General features: G+C 46.3%; 1 protein-coding gene across 7 annotated transcripts in view; it reads right to left on the bottom strand.

Annotated features, from left to right (window-relative positions):
* ZNF236 (zinc finger protein 236) overlaps window positions 1-20,248 on the bottom strand; it is a 203,490-nt gene that overhangs the window by 111,883 nt on the left and 71,359 nt on the right. For all 7 annotated transcript variants that reach the window (XM_075585499.1, XM_075585505.1, XM_075585503.1 and 4 more), the window contains exon 12: window positions 7,081-7,284. In XM_075585499.1, coding sequence (XP_075441614.1) covers window positions 7,081-7,284 — 204 coding nt within the window. The remainder of the gene's footprint in view (window positions 1-7,080; window positions 7,285-20,248) is intronic.

The raw sequence follows: 20,248 nt of genomic DNA, 5'->3' as shown, positions 1-20,248 counted from the left end.
TTTTGATCTCTTTATAGAATATACAATTAAATAAGAGGAATGTCTATCCGCACTTTGTTGTAATTAAGACCCCCCCATGAGCCAAAAAACAATTGCAATTCCAAATGACGTTTATTCATGAGCCCCAGTAAATACCAGATGATGGAGCGTCTTGATCACTATGCCCAAGAATTGTAATATTGAAACAACCAGTTATCACAGAGTCCCAGAATGCTGCTGTATGTTAGACCATCAGATGGTTCAAGTTCACTGTGAAAAGTGGAGTCAAGGCGAGAAGTCAAAACAAGACTGCTCAACCTTACAGCCATTTTATAGTTGTTATTTAACAAGCTGGCTGTTATAAAATATCAACAGTTATAACACATTACTTACTTTCAGAATAAAGTGTAAATAGAAAATGCTCTCTAAAGCGAGATAAGAAAACAGAGATCTTCAAATGGAAAACAAACTATTTCTCATTTTTCGCTACTCAATTAAAATCGGAGGATTTATCAGGTCTGGCACAAGGAAACTGAGAAGTTGAAAGTGGCCAGAAAGATGCTAAAATGTGTGTGTAGACAGGGGAGTAAACAGAAGAATTTACTAATGTTTCTACCCATAATGAAAATCAGTGCTATAAAGCAGAACTTTGATCACTGAGCACTTTGTGCGTCCGATGTTGGTGTCATAGTAAAAAGTTATCTTTAAATTGCACTAAAACCTAATTCCATAAGGAATATAAGTAAAGCCGTACGCAAGTTGGGGCTTGTCTCCTGTTCCCGTAATACTGAGAAAAAAAGAACTCTCAGTAATAGCTTAAATAATTCACTAGTCTGAGTCCAGACATGCCAGAAAATATTCAGTATTAGATTCACGGAGCTAGAGTTGGTAAAATGTGTATTAGAAAAGTAGGCAAAGTGTCCCAAATGTATCATTATCTTTGAATATATTGACCTTCATATAAAAAAAAAAAATAGATTTGTTTTCCTCAAACATTACTTATTTGGAAGGATCAACTTTAGGGGCTGATTTAGAGTTGTCTAATGTCCATGGTACCGTATGCCTAGAAATAACGAATTGTACAGGTTTGTACCTTGTAAAAAAACAAAATACAGTGCGCAACCCAAAAACAACCCAATTGTGTTAAAAGATCAATATCAAAAATAATACCACTACTTGGTGTGAACCCTCCTTAATAAATTACTCAAACAATGGTTTAAAGCACAACCCTACTGTGGAAGTGACAAAAAATTATTTAAAACCATACATAACCGTTGGTATGTTGCGTATGCTGCTACAGTGACAGAGTAGCTCAGCACTCCCAAGAACTAGAGACAAAAGACAAAAAAAACAAGCGCAAAACGCAAATCGTGAAGTATATCAAAATCAGTTTTAGTGTTAAAAAAGGATAAGTATTCTGCGTACATCAAAATATTAGAACATAAGCGTTTCGTGTATCAATACACAAGTTACCACACAACTGGCATCATAGTTGACGATAGAAGGAGTTTCCCCAGGTAACTGGATCTCAGCACTCTCCAGATGTCATCTGATTTTGTGGCTGTGGTTCGTCACCAGTGTCCCGGTCGGCTCCCGATCAGGTGTTGCAGGAAATCTGTTGGCGCCTCTGTGGTAATGGTAAGGAAGTATCTTACTTCAAAAGACACACTGTGTGTGTATGGAGACACAGTTTCTGAGTCCACTCGAACAAAGTATCAGTGATTCAGGATACACTTGCGTGTTTCAGGCGTCTGTGCCTGAGAGTCCGTCAGCTGACAGTGACATTCTGCTACGCGCTTACGTGTGACGGTACAGCGGTGATACACGAAAAAAAAGGGGTTTGTGCTGATAATAATAGGCATAAAAGGTACCAATAAAAGCAATAATTCTACGCGTTTCGTAGCTAGAAGTAGCATCTAGCTACGAAACGCGTAGGATTATTGCTTTTATTGGTACCTTTTATGCCTATTATTATTGTTCCCTAACAGTTTTGTTGCTTAGTTATCAGCACAAACCCCTTTTTTTCGTGTATCACCGCTGTACCGCTCGGGTGTCCCTCGTTGGAGGTATGCCGCTCGTGTGACGTCACACATAAGCGCGTAGCAGAACGTCACTGTCAGCTGACAGACTCTCAGGCACAGACGCCTGAAACACGCAAGTGTATCCTGAATTACTGATACTTTGTTCGAGTGGATTCAGAAACTGTGTCTCCATACACACATAGTGTGTCTTTTGAAGTAAGATACTTCCTTACCATTACCACGGAGGCGCCAACAGATTTCCTGCAACACGTGATCGGGAGCCGACCGGGACACTGGTGACGAACCACAGCCACGAAATCAGATGACATCTGGAGAGTGCTGAGATCCAGTTACCTGGGGAAACTCCTTCTATCGTCAACTATGATGCCAGTTGTGTGGTAACTTGTGTATTGATACACGAAACGCTTATGTTCTAATATTTTGATGTATGCAGAATACTTACCCTTTTTTAACACTAAAACTGATTTTGATATACTTCACGATTTGCGTTTTGCGCTTGTTTTTTTGTCTTTTGTCTCTTGTACCTTGTAAAATAGGAACTACAGTAGATTTTGAGTTGGGTAAAAATAGGTGCAAAACTTTATTTGCATGGAGCACGTTACTCTAACGATTTGACAAGCGGCGTGGTATCTATACCCAATTTATATAAACTCAACATGGGCGTTCACGCTTTCCATTACTCGTCTTACATTAGCAGCCGATTTAGAGTTGGATTAAAGGCGGTTTCTAATTTCAGAACACTTCTTAATTATCCACCAACAGGGACAGGTGCAAAAACTTTGCTACATTCTAAGCGTCCACAATGTCCAGCACTTTGTTTGGTTGCAATTCCTGCTTTTTTTTCATATGCAGACGCTACCTGGTAATGCGTGTTCATCAGGAAAAGAGACCTCGACGCCGCAGAAAGAGAGAAAGCATCGAGAGTCAGGCTGCGACCATAGTGTGCGCGGGGCACGATCCTTATGTGAAGCAGTTTGGACGTACTGCGCGCGATGCAGCGCACGTGGAAGCGTGACAGCGTGGCAGGATTTGGAAGAGACAAATCCATTTGATTTTTCATGTCACGTGAGCGTTTGAACTAATGAGGACGAATCCGCCTGGTGACGTCACGGCCACGCCTCCCTGTTGCGCGTCATCCGACTCCACAGATCGCTTAGGCGGCAGACACGGGCGTGTCTACTTGCGCTCTGTCGCGAGTGCACTATGTCCGCAACCTTAGGCTGTGATTATACCCAAAAACAAGCGCGGCGTTGCGTCTAACGGCGCCAAAACAAGTTGCATAAATCCGATGAAACTGCTCATACCGCTTGCGACAGTCGCGGACCGCTGTACTGCAAGGCGGACGGCTGAGGAAAAGACGGAGAAATTTGCTTTTTTCTTGCGATGGCCATGTCACCTGAGCGGTTCAGCCAATGAGGGCGAACAGCTCACGGCCACGCTTCCGCCACGCCTCCAAGCCTCCCCTTCTCTCCCTCCCCGGTATAATCAAGATGCTGCTCAGCAACAGCGCCGAACGTCACAGAATAGCACTGCCGCCTTGCAGCACTTGGTATAATCAAGGCCCAAGGTTAATGTATTTGAGAAGCCTCCTGTACTCAAATAGCATTGTGACTTCCACTCTGTAAAATGTGTGTTTTCCTCTCCGCATGCTGGCTGATGCACAGCTTGTGTCTGCTGTGCAGACTGAAGGGTGTTATCCAAAAGTAACATGTTATAGGATGTGTACTTATTTACTGAAGCAATGTTGATGTAATAATTTGGTAGAATCTCAATGTTTACACACAGGATTGCAAAAAGACTTTAAAATTACACACAGCCAGCAGGACGAATCTAAGGACTTGTTAGAATATATTAGTGTTGTACCGAGTACAGTTTTTTTTTTTTTAAAACCGGGTAACGGATTCCTGGCCAAAATCTAAAGTTCTACCCGGCCGGGTACCCGTTACCCGGTTGGCACTTACCTGCAGGGTGGAGGAAGATGTCCTGTGGCAGCATCCGAACTGTCTTAAGCCGGCGTGGAAGCAGCACAGATCCATTCCACAGCAGTAGGTAAGCAGTCAGTGTGAGACTTCTGCCGGGGAATCACGTGACCGGAGAAGGAGCGTTTCTATTGGACAGATGTCTCACACTGACACTGACTGCTTACCTGCTGCAGTGGAATGGATCTGTGCTGCTTCCACGCCGGCTTAAGACAGTTTGCTGCCACCAGCTGCTGATGAAGGACGTCTGCTGATGAAGTAAGTGACGATTATTTTCTTATTAACATTTTTTTGCATATGGAACTTATATAGTGTGATATACATTATGGATGTTATCTTGCTTATTATTTTATAATATTTCTATATATACATACATAGTGTTTAAGATGATTACATATACTTATTTTCATGTATTCACTGTTTTCCATAGAGATGTACTTTGTCAATTGACAATCAATCACATACACTTAGTCTGTGCTCTTTTTCAAATATTTATTGTACATTTATTTATTATCTAAATTAAATTGGTGATATCTATATGTGTATCTATTATGTTATAGCCAGTGTGTGTTTGTGATTGTGAATGTCTTCCTGCATCTTATGTATTTTATTTATCAAAAGGTTTCTTTTATATTCACTTTGTGTTTGTTTTTAGATTCATTTTCATGTGTATTTTCGTTAGTTTTGTTAGTTGTTTTATTTAAAGTTTTTTGTTTTTAACACTCTCTCCACCTCTAGCCCAGTAGGTGCATCATGGGCTTGCGTTCCAGGGTGGATGCGGGCGAGCACTAGTGACGTCGCCTCATTTGCCAAGGTGAGTGGTTGGACATGATGCGATGTCACAGCTGTGCGACGCGTCACTGGCGCGCATGCGCGGTGCGGCCCTGCGGGACTTTTGGCGCAAAATGGTGGCTATATCTGTGAGAAGGTATGTTTCCATATTACACCTTGATAAAGTCCCACGGGATGAAATGCGTTGGTGCGTTGGCTGTGTTCATCTCTCTGTGAGCTCATGCAATAAAAACCCTCAGTTTTATGTTTGGAGTTTGCCCGTGAATTTTTCCTTCAGGATTACTTCTGGCAGCAGTGCTCCTTTGCTCTATTCTTCAATTGTCACCATCACAGGACGTCTGCTGATGAAGTAAGTGATGAATATTTTCAGCTAACTCTGACATTAGCCGATGCCAGGTATTACCCGACACCTGGCCCACTTCTCAGTTGCCGGGTCCGGGTAATGTCCGGGTAGCTGAAAAGCCGCCAGGTACACCACTATTTTATATTAATTACTATATTAATTACAGTTGTTTGCGAGTGTTGTGCTGAATTCTAAGTCACGGTCTACTTTCCGAAATATTGATGGCGCAGCACCATCTTCAACGTTACTTTTGCTATGATGTCTAAATTCAGAATAAGGCCCTGTGTTAATTAATGCAACATTTAATATATAAACATTTTTTTTTTAATTAAATAAAAGTCTTGCCTCTAGAAGTTCAAGAGTTGTAAGAAATGTCAAGTGTGGATCAATTTTTTTTTTTAATTGAAAGCAAAAAGAGAAACACTCCTTTTCAACTTCATGCTCCAAAACTACCAGCAATGTGTTGAGGAGAGAAACTTGATATTATTCTGTTTTTCTCAACCCCATAGGCCCATGTACGAAGATATTTTTTTAAATGGTGTGCGTCAAAAGGTCGTAATACAAACCTTCATAAAATGTGTCTTGGGTCAATGAAGACTTCATACATGACATCATTTGATGTTTTTTATGCATTCCGTAATGTTGAATACCCGATACAATTTAAATTAAAACTGAAGGTGTAATTTTTTTAAATTTATTTATCACTAGTATTAGTTTACATAAAACGATTAATGTAATATTATTTATAATAGCCATACTATGAAAATAATAGACTTTTGTAACCTAGTAAATGAAACATCTGTGCTACATCAAATACATTTTTGGGATGATACAGTACATATAGGGTGGCCAGGTGGCTTCTCCAAAACTACTGGACACAATGGTGAAAGGTGCGAAGTGCTCGGGACCCACACACAAACACACCCCTCTCTCGGCTCCATTCTGTTTCCTCCTCTTCTTGGCACCACCCCCAGGCTCCTGACACCTCCTCCTGATTGGCGGCATTACCCAGCAGCAGCAAAATCAGGATGAAGGAAGCTGTCCAGCCCCCCAGCAGCAGTCCTGCTCTGGGAAATCCCGCAGCCCCCCAAGCCGGTCAGGTCACTATGTCCAGAGAGGTAATAACGGTATACACATACATGTCCAGTATTACCTCTCATTTTTTACTGGACAGAAAGTCCAAATACAGGACAGTCTGGTTCAATACTGGACACCTGGCAACCCTAACTACATAGCAAATTAATTCTGCGTTACCATGACTAGACGTTTAAGGGTTTACACCAATTTTAACTTGGAATGTTGACTCACTTTCGCCTTTTTTCGGCGCAAAAAAACTTTTTTAGTGCATGCCATTCTTCTGTACGCTACGTGCAGTCCATTTCAGCGGGCCACGAAAAGAAAAGGATTTATGTTTGATGCAGCTGTCGCAAATTGCAAAGTTTCAGTTGGTAAATTGCATCGAATTGTGTTTTCTGTGCTCCAATTTTGCACCAAAACGCCACTTGCAGCGATTAGTAAATAGGACACGATTTAATTTATCTTGACATGTTATAGGATTTTCAATCTGGGGTTCTGCCTAGCAGAATGACATGCACAGCTATTCATCATAACCACCGCTAGATTCAGAAGGAAGGCCCCTGTTCAATGTGCAGTGAAGCAGTTTCCCAGTGATGGAGAAAAGATCGGCTTCATTCAAATGAATAAGTCACAGCATTCCAAATAAAGGGGAACGTATTGTTATGCAGCAAAGTACATTTTCATTCATTATGCATTAAGGGCAAGAGATTCATGTGCAAAACAAAGTTAAAAACAAACAAGCTATGACTTCTCCTCTCTCTCTTCTCACAAGGAAAAGGGATGATATTTGCCTTTGCTTAAGAATGGAAAAGGCATATACAAGAGCGTTTAATATTTTCATCGCAGCAACTGAAAATTGAATTCTTACCCAGGTCGGTGATGAGAATGGGCTCCTGCAAGGGGATCTCGGATAGTGAAATGTTACTCTTTCCAGCACGTACTTTACCAGGCTTACGCTGTTGCCGTAATTTTCTCAACTCGCACTGTTTAAAATGCGAAGCAATGTGAGTCTTCCTGTGTCCGGACGTGCGGAACTTCTTGTCACAATGCGTACATGCGAACGGCCTGACACCTACAATAACAAAAAAAAGGCAACATTACAAGGATTGACTGTCCTTCCCGAACATTAGGTCAGATGCCAATGTGATATTATTGTATGAGGCATTGGAGCGGAGGATTGTAATGGTCATGTCCAATTCCCTGTTAAACAGAAACAAAAAAAATGTACGGCACATACTAAGCCCACTTATCTACATGCTAAAAATCGGAACTGGCATCAAATCCATTATACTGTTGATTTTTTTTTTTTGTATGTGTAGCCAGGTCTCCTCTGGCTCCTCGGTCCTCCTGCTTCACCCTCTTACCTCCGTTACTGTGGGGGATGTTGCTTGCCTACTTCCAGGTCCCTTTCCTCTATAGTGATTGGCATTACAGTATCACTAATTCATGTATTTTGCCTCTGTACCAGACGAGTTTGGATTCTTGACATTAAATTATAGTTGCCATACTCTTAACCAGTCCTCTAATCCAGTGGTGCGCAAATTTGGTGCGCTGCCCCCCCCCTCCTCCTACCTGCCAGCCCGTGCTCACCCCCCATCCACCCCCTTACCTAAAATCCAGCATCAAATGATGTGCGGGGTGACGTGACGTTGCCATGGCGATGCGTCACATCACTTGACCCCGCGGTGTCACGCTGAAGACAAGGTAGGAGACGCTGCAGAGGCCCCAGCACTTCATTAAATGCCGTGGGAAAGAGTGCAGCCCCCGCACTCCCTCAGAAAAATCTTACGGACCCCCACTTTGCGCACCCCTGCTCTAACCTACCTAGGGTGACCATTAGTACAGGTTTTACCGGTACAGTCCCGGTTTTTTGAGGCCTGTACCGGTTTAAGTCTGTCCCGGTTTTTGTCCCGGTTTTTGTCCCTGGTCCCGGTATTGCGGTGCAGCGGCGGTGAGGAGAATGCGGCGGTGAGGAGAATGCGGCGGTGATGAGAATGCGGCGGTGAGGAGAATGCGGCGGCGGCGGCGGCGGCGGGTAAGTATTTTCTATGTGTGTGTGAATGCTGCCGGGGGGACTGAATGAAGGAGAATGCCGGGGGCGGGATTTAGAATGCCGGCCGGCCCGCAGGGGATTGGATGAATGATGATGCCGGGGGCGGGACTTAGAATGCCGGCCGGCCGGCCCGCAGGGGATTGGTTGCAGGCAGGTCAGAGGAAGCCGGGTGCGGGACTTCCGCTTTTTGCAGAGCACACGTGTCTTCCCGGCTTCCTCTGTGCGCGTGAGTGTCCCCCTTCTGTCCCGGGTCCCGGGTCCCAGCCAGGGGGGGGTAATAGGAGGTGGTAGCGGGGGTGCGCCTGCCTTTGTACCACCTTGTACCTTTGCCCCCACCCCGGCGCTCCCAGCATTGCCCCCTCGGCGCTCCCAGCATTGCCCCCCCCGGCGCTCCCAGCATTGCCCCCCCGGCGCTCCCACCGTTGCCCCCCCGGCACTCCCACCATTGCCCCCCCGGCGCTCCCACCGTTGCCCCCCCGGCTCTCACAGCTTTGCCCCCCGGCGCTCACAGCTTTTCCCCCCGGCGCTCACAGCTTTTCCCCCCGTCCCCTTGGTGTGGGAGATGGGCTCGGGGGCGGGCAGTGGTTGCTGCGCGGTCGCAGGCGGTGCAGGGGCTGGCGGGCGGTGCATGGGGAGGCGGGGTGTATCTGTGTGTGTGTATCAGTGTGTGTATCAGTGTGTGTGTGTGTGTGTGTGTGTATCAGTGTGTGTGTGTGTGTGTGTGTGTATCAGTGTGTGTGTGTGTGTGTGTGTGTGTGTGTGTGTGTGTGTGTGTGTGTGTGTGTGTGTGTGTGTGTGTGTGTATGTGTATCAGTGTGTATGTGTATCAGTGTGTGTGTGTGTGTGTGTGTGTGTGTGTATGTGTATCAGTGTGTGTGTGTGTGTGAGTGTGTGTATGTGTATCAGTGTGTATGTGTATGTGTATCAGTGTGTGTGTGTATGTGTGTGTGTGTGTATCAGTGTGTGTGTGTGTATGTGTGTGTGTATCAGTGGGTGTGGGTGTATCAGTGGGTGTGTATCAGTGTGTGTGTGTATCAGTGGGGGTGTGTTGTGTATGTATCAGTGGGGGTGTGTGTGTGTGCGTATCAGTGTGTGTGTGTGTGTATCTGTGTGTGTATCAGTGGGTGTGTGTGTATCAGTGGGTGTGTGTATCAGTGGGGGTGTGTTGTGTGTGTATCAGTGGGTGTGTGTGTATCAGTGGGTGTGTGTGTATCAGTGTGTGTGGGTGTGGGTGTATCAGTGGGTGTGTGTGTATCAGTGGGTGTGTGTGTATCAGTGTGTGTGTGTGTGTATCAGTGTGTGTGTGTGTGTATCAGTGTGTGTGTGTGTATCAGTGTGTGTGTGTGTGTGTGTGTGTGTATCAGTGTGTGTGTGTGTATCAGTGGGTGTGTGGGTGTGTGTGTTTGTGTGTGTATCAGTGTGTGTGTGTATCAGTGTGTGTGTGTGTGTGTGTGTGTGTGTGTGTGTGTGTGTGTGTGTATCAGTGGGTGTGTGTGTGTGTATCAGTGCGGGTGTGTATCAGTGTGTGTGTGTGTGTATCAGTGGGTGTGTGTGTGTGTATCAGTGGGTGTGTGTGTGTTTGTGTGTGTATCAGTGGGTGTGGGTGTGTGTGTGTGTGTGTGTGTATCAGTGTGTGTGTGTGTGTGTATCAGTGGGGGTGTGTGTGTGTATCAGTGGGGGTGTGTGTGTGTATCAGTGGGGGTGTGTGTGTGTATCAGTGGGGGGTGTGTGTGTATCAGTGGGGGGGGTGTGTGTATCAGTGGGGGGGGGGTGTGTATCAGTGTGGGGTGGTGTGTATCAGTGTGGGGGGGGTGTGTGTGTGTATCAGTGGGGGTGTGTGTATCAGTGGGGGGGGGTGCATCAGTATCAGTGTGTGTGTGTGTGTGTGTATCAGTATCAGTGTGTGTGTGTGTGTGTATCAGTATCAGTGTGTGTGTGTGTGTGTGTGTGTGTGTGTGTGTGTGTGTGTGTGTGTGTGTATCAGTATCAGTGTGTGTGTGTATCAGTATCAGTGGGGGGGTGTGTGCATCAGTGTGTGTGTGTGTGTGTGTGTGTGTGTGTGTGTGTGTGTGTATCAGTGTGTGTGTCAGTGGGTGTGTGTCTCTCTCCCTCCCTCTCTCTCCCTCTCTCTCCCCCACCCTGTCTCCCTCCTTCCCTCCCACCCTGTCTCCCTCCTTCCCTCCCACCCTGTCTCCCTCCTTCCCTCCCACCCTGTCTCCCTCCTTCCCTCCCACCCTGTCTCCCTCCTTCCCTCCCACCCTGTCTCCCTCCTTCCCTCCCACCCTGTCTCCCACCCTGTCTCCCTCCTTCCCTCCCACCCTGTCTCCCACCCCGTCTCCCTCCTTCCCTCCCACCCCGTCTCCCTCCTTCCCTCCCTGTCTCCCTCCCTCTCCCACCCTGTCACCCACCCTGTCTCCCTCCCTGTCTCACCCTCCCTCCCTGTCTCCCACCCTGTCTCCCTCCCTGTCTCACCCTCCCTCCCTGTCTCACCCTCCCTCCCTCCCTGTCTCACCCTCCCTCCCTCCCTGTCTCTCCCTCCTTCCCTCCCTGTCTCACCCTCCCTCACACTCCCTGTCTCACCCTCCCTCACACTCCCTGTCTCACCCTCCCTCACACTCCCTGTCTCACCCTCCCTCACACTCCGTCTCACCCTCCCTCACACTCCCTGTCTCACCCTCCCTCACCCTCCCTGTCTCACCCTCCCTCACCCTCCCTGTCTCACCCTCCCTCACCCTCCCTGTCTCACCCTCCCTCACCCTCCCTGTCTCACACTCCCTCACCCTCCCTGTCTCACACTCCCTCACCCTCCCTGTCTCACACTCCCTCACCCTCCCTGTGTCACCCTCTCACCCTCCCTGTGTCACCCTCCCTGTCTCACCCTCTCACCCTCCCTGTCTCACCCTCCCTCCCTCGCCCTCCCTCCCTCCCTTGCCCTCCCTCCCTGTCTCACTCCCTCGCCCTCCCTTCCTGTCTCCCTCCCTCCCTGTCTCCCTCCATCCCTGTCTCCCTCCATCCCTGTCTCCCTCCCTCGCCCTCCCTCCCTGTCTCCCTCCATCCCTGTCTCCCTCCCTCGCCCTCCCTCCCTGTCTCCCTCACCCTCTGTCTTATCTTAACTGCCGTATACCTACACCGAAGTAACCTACTCTGCTTTCTTCCAGATCTGACTCAAATTTCACGCGGGAGACATCGGAAGACAGGTAAGGAACACCTCCCCTCTAGTATAGTACCTTGAGGGACTGCGGATCAGGTAAGATCCCAGGCGGGATTGCTGCTTTTAGAAATTGTGAAGAGGGGGCATCCTGACACTGGTTAATGGGTTCAGAATCATTCACATGTGGGTTTTTTTTTTGTTTGATTATTGAGGTGTACACACAAACACACACACACACACACACACACACACACACACACACACACACACACACACTCTCTCTAATGGTAGTAAAGTATAAGTGTACTACAATAAATAAACTGTTATATATATATATATATATATATATATATATATATATATATATATATATATATATAAAATGTGTCCCGGTTTTTCATTTTCAAAATCTGGTCACCCTAAACCTACCCAACTCATTCACACTTTTCATTATACAAACTTGAGTAACAATCCGGTTTCAGATCTTTGCGTCATCTGACAAATGTATACTTTGTCTTCTATATAATCTGTAATGTCACTAGTAAAAGACAATTGAATACTCTAGTCCCAGTAGATCACTAAAATACTCTACATTTCACCTTACCCCACTGAATGGATTGCACAATATAAAGCCGCAACTGGTGAAGTTAACAGAAAAAGCTCTCCCTTCCATCATCCTTTTAAAATTGATTCAATACTCCCCAAATGGATTATGCGATGCACACATATTGTTGCAGTCTTATCTTGTGATCTACAGGAAGGAATTCACACTATTCGAAAGGAATACTGTTCAACCCCATTATAACACGAATCCGCTTATAACGCAATATAAGCGTGGTTCCCAAGTAATGTGGATTTTTTCTTCTGAACACATATATACAGTATATACAGTACCATACAGAACTTCCTACCATGCTGTTTTCCAATGCCACCTGTCCTTGATTCCTTCTACCCTGCCCCTCCCCCCCCCCCCCCACCCCAGGCCAGATCTACCCTCTCCTGTGCCCTGCTGGGATGACCAGGGCTTGTCATGTCCCAGGTGGAAGGGAGCTGGATGTCTCTAGCTGTTTGTTGTCCACTCCAGGGGTGCGCAAATGTTTCCCCCTGCGCACCCCTGCCTGCTCACGGGCCCCCCCCTCCTCCTCGGCTCCGGAGTCATGTGACGTCACGTTGCCATGGCAATGTGACGTCGCATGACCCCGCTGTGTCAGTGTGTGTGTCAGTGGGTGTGTGTCTCTCTCCCTCCCTCTCTCTCCCTCTCTCTCCCCCACCCTGTCTCCCTCCTTCCCTCCCACCCTATCTCCCACCCTGTCTCCCTCCTTCCCTCTCACCCTGTCTCTCTCCTTCCCTCCCACCCTGTCTCCCTCCTTCCCTCCCACCCTGTCTCCCACCCTGTCTCCCTCCTTCCCTCCCACCCTGTCTCCCTCCTTCCCTCCCACCCCGTCTCCCTCCTTCCCTCCCACCCCGTCTCCCTCCTTCCCTCCCACCCCGTCTCCCTCCTTCCCTCCCACCCCATCTCCCTCCTTCCCTCCCTGTCTCCCTCCCTGTCTCACCCTCCCTCCCTCCCTGTCTCACTCTCCCTCCCTCCCTGTCTCACCCTCCCTCCCTCCCTGTCTCACCCTCCCTCCCTCCCTGTCTCACCCTCCCTCACACTCCCTGTCTCACCCTCCCTCACACTCCCTGTCTCACCCTCCCTCACACTCCCTGTCTCACCCTCCCTCACACTCCCTGTCTCACCCTCCCTCACTCTCCCTGTCTCACACTCCCTCACCCTCCCTGTCTCACACTCCCTCACCCTCCCTGTCTCACCCTCCCTGTCTCACCCTCTCACCCTCCCTGTCTCACCCTCCCTCCCTCCCTCTCTTGCCCTACCTCCCTCCCTCTCTTGCCCTCCCTCCCTCCCTGTCTCACTCCCTCGCCCTCCCTTCCTGTCTCCCTCCCTGTCTCCCTCCATCCCTGTCTCCCTCCATCCCTGTCTCCCTCCCTCGCCCTCCCTCCATCCCTGTCTCCCTCCCTCGCCCTCCCTCCGTCTCCCTCCATCCCTGTCTCCCTCCCTCGCCCTCCCTCCCTGTCTCCCTCCATCCCTGTCTCCCTCCCTCGCCCTCCCTCCCTGTCTCCCTCACCCTCTGTCTTATCTTAACTGCCGTATACCTACACCGAAGTAACCTACTCTGCTTTCTTCCAGATCTGACTCAAATTTCACGCGGGAGACATCGGAAGACAGGTAAGGAACACCTCCCCTCTAGTATAGTACCTTGAGGGACTGCAGATCAGGTAAGATCCCAGGCGGGATTGCTGCTTTTAGAAATTGTGAAGAGGGGGCATCCTGACACTGGTTAATGGGTTCAGAATCATTCACATGTGGGTTTTTTTTTTGTTTGATTATTGAGGTGTACACACACACAAACACACACACACTCTCTCTCTCTCTAATGGTAGTAAAGTATAAGTGTACTACAATAAATAAACTGTTATATATATATATATATATATATATATATATATATATATATATATATCAAAAAATATGTCCCGGTTTTTCATTTTCAAAATCTGGTCACCCTAAACCTACCCAACTCATTCACACTTTTCATTATACAAACTTGAGTAACAATCCGGTTTCAGATCTTTGCGTCATCTGACAAATGTATACTTTGTCTTCTATATAATCTGTAATGTCACTAGTAAAAGACAATTGAATACTCTAGTCCCAGTAGATCACTAAAATACTCTACATTTCACCTTACCCCACTGAATGGATTGCACAATATAAAGCCGCAACTGGTGAAGTTAACAGAAAAAGCTCTCCCTTCCATCATCCTTTTAAAATTGATTCAATACTCCCCAATAGGATTATGCGATGCACACATATTGTTGCAGTCTTATCTTGTGATCTACAGGAAGGAATTCACACTATTCGAAAGGAATACTGTTCAACCCCATTATAACGCGAATCCGCTTATAACGCAATATAAGCGTGGTTCCCAAGTAATGTGGATTTTTTTCTTCTGAACACATATATACAGTATATACAGTACCATACAGATCTTCCTACCATGCTGTTTTCCAATGCCACCTGTCCTTGATTCCTTCTACCCTGCCCCTCCCCCCCCCAGGCCAGATCTACCCTCTCCTGTGCCCTGCTGGGATGACCAGGGCTTGTCATGTCCCAGGTGGAAGGGAGCTGGATGTCTCTAGCTGTTTGTTGTCCACTCCAGGGGTGCGCAAATGTTTCCCCCTGCGCACCCCTGCCTGCTCACGGGCCCCCCCCTCCTCCTCGGCTCCGGACTCATGTGACGTCACGTTGCCATGGCAATGTGACGTCGCATGACCCGCTGTGTCATTTGACGTTGGTTACCATGGTGATGCGTCGTTCAGACGCTCACTGCTCAGGGGGATCTCTCAGTCTGATCCTCCCATCCACTGTGCTGTCAGAGAGCCAGGAAAAGGCATAGGGAAGACCCCTGCCAGATAGAAATGTCGGAAACTTCAAAACAAACGGAATAAGTTTAGTTTAGAAGAAACATTTTTTGCACTTGATAGAATAAAATCTGGAGTCCAGTAAACCAAAGTGGCTAGAGACCTAGGAGTGAGCAAGTCTACAGTTTGTGGATGGAAAAAGGAGGAGAAACTTCGTAATGCAGCTAAGTCCATAGAAACAGACGATGGACTGAAACAGAATCGTTTGCAGCAACCTCAAGACAGCCAGTTGGATAAAGCTGTGTTTCAGTGGTTTGTCCAAGAAAGATCCGAAGGCACGCCTCTGTCTGGAACCCATCTGCAAACGCAAGCCAAAAAGTTTCACAATGAACTTCACGGAAATGAGTCAACGTCATTCTCGGCTAGTAGTGATTGGCTAAATCGCTTTAAAAGGCGACATGGAATAACCAAAACCGCTATATCAGGAGAGATACGTTCAGCTGATGATGAAGCTGCATGCTCGTACCCTGCCCAGATTCAGAAGATAATTGAAGATGGTGGCTATACCGCAGAACAGGTGAATAACTGCGATGAGACCGGACTATGTTACAAAATGTTACCGAATACCATTCTGGCTTGTAAGAATGACGATCAGCGCAAACAAGCCTTTAAACAAATGAAAGGCAGAGTGATCATACTTTTATGTGTTAACCAAACAGGAAATCACAAACTGAAGCCACTTTGTATAGCCACCATGTGAAAATGGCTCTATGCGTTTTCCCTACAACTTTAGTTAAAATGCATGGATGACTTCCAGCATTTTCAAAAACTGTTTTCATCACAAGTTCGTAAACCCGAGGTGCGTAAACACTTTTGGCAACAGAAGGGTGGATACCAAAGCTCTGTTGTTGCTAGATAACTGCTCTGCCCATCCGTCTGCCGATAGCCTAATAAGCAAATATGACTAAATACGAGTTGGCTACTTGCCCAAAAACACCACATCAAAAATACAGCCGCTGGATCAAGGCATTATATTAACGTTCAAGATTAACTTCCGAAAGACACTGATACAGCGAATAATCACGGGTGAGGATTCCGTTACTGCATTTTTAAAGAAGCTAAATCTAAAATAATTTTTTTACACTGGTGGTGAAGCATGGGAAGCAATCACAAAAATGCGCATTTCTAGATGCTGTTGAAACGTAACTGATGCAAGTCTGGTCCTGGCTAACTCCTAGGTAGACAGTGACAGTGATGAAGAGAATGATCGAAAGCTTTACAGTGGAAGAAGTCGCTGCCGCCAATCTATTCTTTGAAAGGTACATTAATGAAAGCCTCACAGAAAATGACATGGCCAATGCAGAAAGAGTACTGGAACCTTTCGTTGATAGGAAAAGTGGAGCCATGATAGAATCTTGGGTAGATGGGGGCAACAGCTGTCCTAGCTATGAACATATGACTGACTCAAAAATAATTGAAAACGTTACTAGCAAAAATCATGATTTGGATGCAACCGGAGACGATGAGGATGAGGAACCAGAGCTGCCAGCTCAGATCGCAGAGGCTCTCGCAGGTTTGCAAACTGGACTTAAACTTCTAGAAACAGAAAAAGGTAGATTCCATTTCAGTTTTACAGTTAAAACGCTTGATTGAAATCGTGAAAAGGAAACAAAGAAACAGTCAACCCTTGATATTTAAAAAAAAAAATTAAGCACTTTAAAGTTTACATTCAAGTTCATTTGTAGTTGAATAAACACGGAGTGCATTACGTTTTCCCTTTTCTTCAGAATGATAGCCCCATAATTAATTAAATAATAAGTAAAACACGAATGTAATTGGAGAATGTAACTGGAATGTAACTCGTGGAAAAGCAGTTGTGATTACAGTACTGTATCTATCGTGTGTGTTTTATTATGTGGACGAAAATTGTGGTTATCGTACAATATTTATGAATACTTTACAACATGATTATTGGTGTCTTAAATACTTTATTGTACAATGCATCAATAAAAGTTTTAAACAATACAATTGTACATTATTTCTATATTGTTATTCTATAGCAGTGGTTTTCAACACACACGCACTCCCTCTCCCTCCCCCCCACACACAGAGACATACATACATACATACACACATACACACACACACACACACACACTCACTCACTCACTCTTTAAGGCTGTGTCCATGGTAATTTCTCCCGTGCAGAGGCTGAGGGAAAGCGGGTGCTTTCCCTGGCCATGGTACGTGCGCCGTCCGTGGGCGTGTCTAGGGGCGTTTCAGTGATGTCACGGAGCTGGTTCGCCCTCATTGGGCGAACCAATCACGTGACCGGCCTATCGCGCCAATAAATCAGTTTCAATTGATTTCTTGCGCAACACGCGCACGCCGCATAGACGCAAACATTGCTTTAAGGCATACAGATGTGGAAAAATGGTGCTCAAAATACAGGGACCTATATCCTTATAATAAAGGGAGTGGAGCTTTTACACACTGGGTACTATTGATAAATATTAAAGCACTAAACCTATAATGGGGCTCTAATACACACTGAAGGTGGGGGTACGTGCACGGAGACACTTCCCCCTCATCATTGGGCTGGCCCCAGGTAAACGTACTCACGAAACTTTAGTTTCCCCAGTAGCTCTCTCCAGAAGCGTGCAGCTGTATCAGGTCAGGAGAATGCAAGTGCAGTATGTGTGCAGCGCACAGCAAGGAATGAAGGAGAGCAGGTCTGGCAAAAAATCCTTCTTTAATGGGAAGCCATAAAATAGAGGGTTGCAGCCCTTCTACGCGTTTCGTGCAAAGCGTGCACTTTATCAAGAAGTGTCATATACAATACACGGAACATTTAAATAGCAGCTGACTGCCGTTTTGGCGCTAAAATCGATGACGTCATTAATTTACATGGACCAATGCGCATTGCCCCTTATGATGCATGTGCTATACAACCAGGTCCAGGAGTAAACCCCACCACGAGGCATAACCAATCAGCGGCCCCAGGGAGTGACACACACCCTGTGGCGTGAACTGTTAGACAGAAGGAGACATAAGATCGGCTTATGCCTTTTCCCTGTGCGCATGCGCGTGCCGACGGGACTAAGAGGGAACACATCTCGTGAGATTTGGCTCGTCATAAGCCACAGGGTGTGTGTCACTCCCTGGGGCCGCTGATTGGTTATGCCTCGTGGTGGGGTTTACTCCTGGACCTGGTTGTATAGCACATGCGTCATAAGAGGCAATGCGCATTGGTCCATGTAAATTAGTGACGTCATCGATTTTGGCGCCAAAACGGCAGTCAGCTGCTATTTAAATGTTCCGTGTATTGTATATGACACTTCTTTGCACGAAACGCGTAGAAGGGCTGCAACCCTCTATTTTATGGCTTCCCATTAAAGAATGATTTTTTGCCAGACCTGCTCTCCTTCATTCCTTGCTGTGCGCTGCACACATACTGCACTTGGATTGCTTTAAGGCAGTCTGTTTGCTCAGCGTGCTGACATGTTCACATGGTCTGCCATACTATGGACGCAGCCTTAGGGAGCTGGCTCTCGCGCTGGATTTCCCTCTCTCTCACTGCCAGCCTGATGCCGACGGCAGAGCTGCCAGCTGCTGCTGCCAGGTCAATCCTGCGCCGCCGAGCCTGGGACTGCTGGGAGAGTTATCCCAGCTCTCCTCCTCCGGCGGCCACAGAACCCCTGAGGGGTGCAATTCTCGCGCGCAATTTATTTTCTAACGCAATCCGCTAATATCGCGATGTGATTTTTTGGACCTCAAGCACTGCGTTATAACGGGGTTGAGCTGTATTAAATTCCATAAATATATGTACATTGGTAGTTACTGAAAACAATGCATCAGTCTTATTTCAATGTGTAATGGAAACAAAAAACAGCGCAAAACGCAAATAGTGAAGTAAATTAAAATATTATTGCATATAAAGTAGGGATAAATATTCTGCGTACATCAAAAAGCTTGAACATAAGCATTGAGTGTGCACAGCACACAAGTTACCAATCGACAGGTAGATGACAGGGATTCTGGAGTCAGGAACTGGTTTCTCTGGCAGCCATCTCAGGTTACAGCTGTAGGATTCCTCCTTTCCACGAATAACCGGGAATGATATTGCAGCCTCTGTAGAAACCCTCCCGCTGGTCGGGTGGTATAAGGAGTGTCCAAAGTTCTTTAAATGGTATTAGCACGGCAGCGGTCCCCAGATAAAACAGTGAGGGGGACTGTAACCATACAGAGTGTGCTCAGAAACCGGCACAGCAACAGCCGGGAGCGGTCACTCACACAGCAGTAGCTCCGTCGTGGTGCGCCGTATGATGACGTCACAATCGCCGTTTGAATCAACCAAAGCACAGGAATTAAAAAAGTCTCAAATGCCAAAATGCAATAGGATATAGCAACAAAAACCTACTACACATAGTTACAAATTAGATCCTACGCATTTCAATGTGTACCTTAATAATGTTTTATATTGCCATATACATATGCTAACCACTCTTCTATATAAAATATGAAAGAGAAATTTAGGTAAAAGTGCGCTCAAGTCCCAACGCTCAACTTCTCTATGAAGAAAACTCTCCCTTGAGAAAAAAATGTTCCTACAATGAATTGAGAACAAACTTTGAATGTAGACATCATACCTCCCCTAACCTTTCTCTCTCGGCTGGACTACTCTGAACTGCTTATACCATACAAGTTACACATTGACAGAAAATCTATCTCTGCGAGTGGCCCTAATCTCTTGTTAAGGTACATTAGATGTACAGTCCCGCATAGAGTTATGCGGGGCTCAGAGTGCTATTTAATTAATCTTGTGGGCTGTCAAAGGTTTGTACAGCATGAAAAAAAAAAAAATAATAAGTGAGCCTATTACTGCACGATTCCCATTTACATGGACATATAAACCAACCACTACATTTGGCTTCTTGTCACGAAAGATGGCTAGTCACAGCAGAACTTTTTCAAAGTTCATTTAAATGCAGGCTTGGAATACCAAACCATTGGTGTGGGACTCCCATCTATAAGTACCACTTTACACACTATATATCAGCGTCACTTATGATGAAGTAATATTGCTGAAATGAATATACTGTTGATATTACTGAAAAGGACTGGGGGGAAGGAGGTCTACGGAGAGGCAATTGTTAGCAGTGTGCGGAATCCATTGTGTCTTTGTATGTGTTATATGTTAGTATACGTGTTGTTGCAAGAATGAACCTTGCTCCAGAGGGGGGGGGGGGGGGGATATGGACTGTGAAGATTGAGATAATGTGTGTGGCTATCGTCACCTCCATTTTGGCCTAACCGCCATTTTCTGAGTGTTTGCTTGTATGAATGCTTATCTGTTTATTTGTGTATGAACTGTAATGTTTGATTCTGAAAAGTATCACTCCTGGATGTAAC

This window comes from Ascaphus truei, chromosome 2 (assembly GCF_040206685.1).
Source record: "Ascaphus truei isolate aAscTru1 chromosome 2, aAscTru1.hap1, whole genome shotgun sequence".
In the NCBI taxonomy this organism is placed as follows: Eukaryota; Metazoa; Chordata; class Amphibia; order Anura; family Ascaphidae; genus Ascaphus; species Ascaphus truei.
The sequence above is the reverse complement of the archived record's forward strand: the minus strand, read 5'-3'. Positions and strand labels throughout refer to the sequence as shown.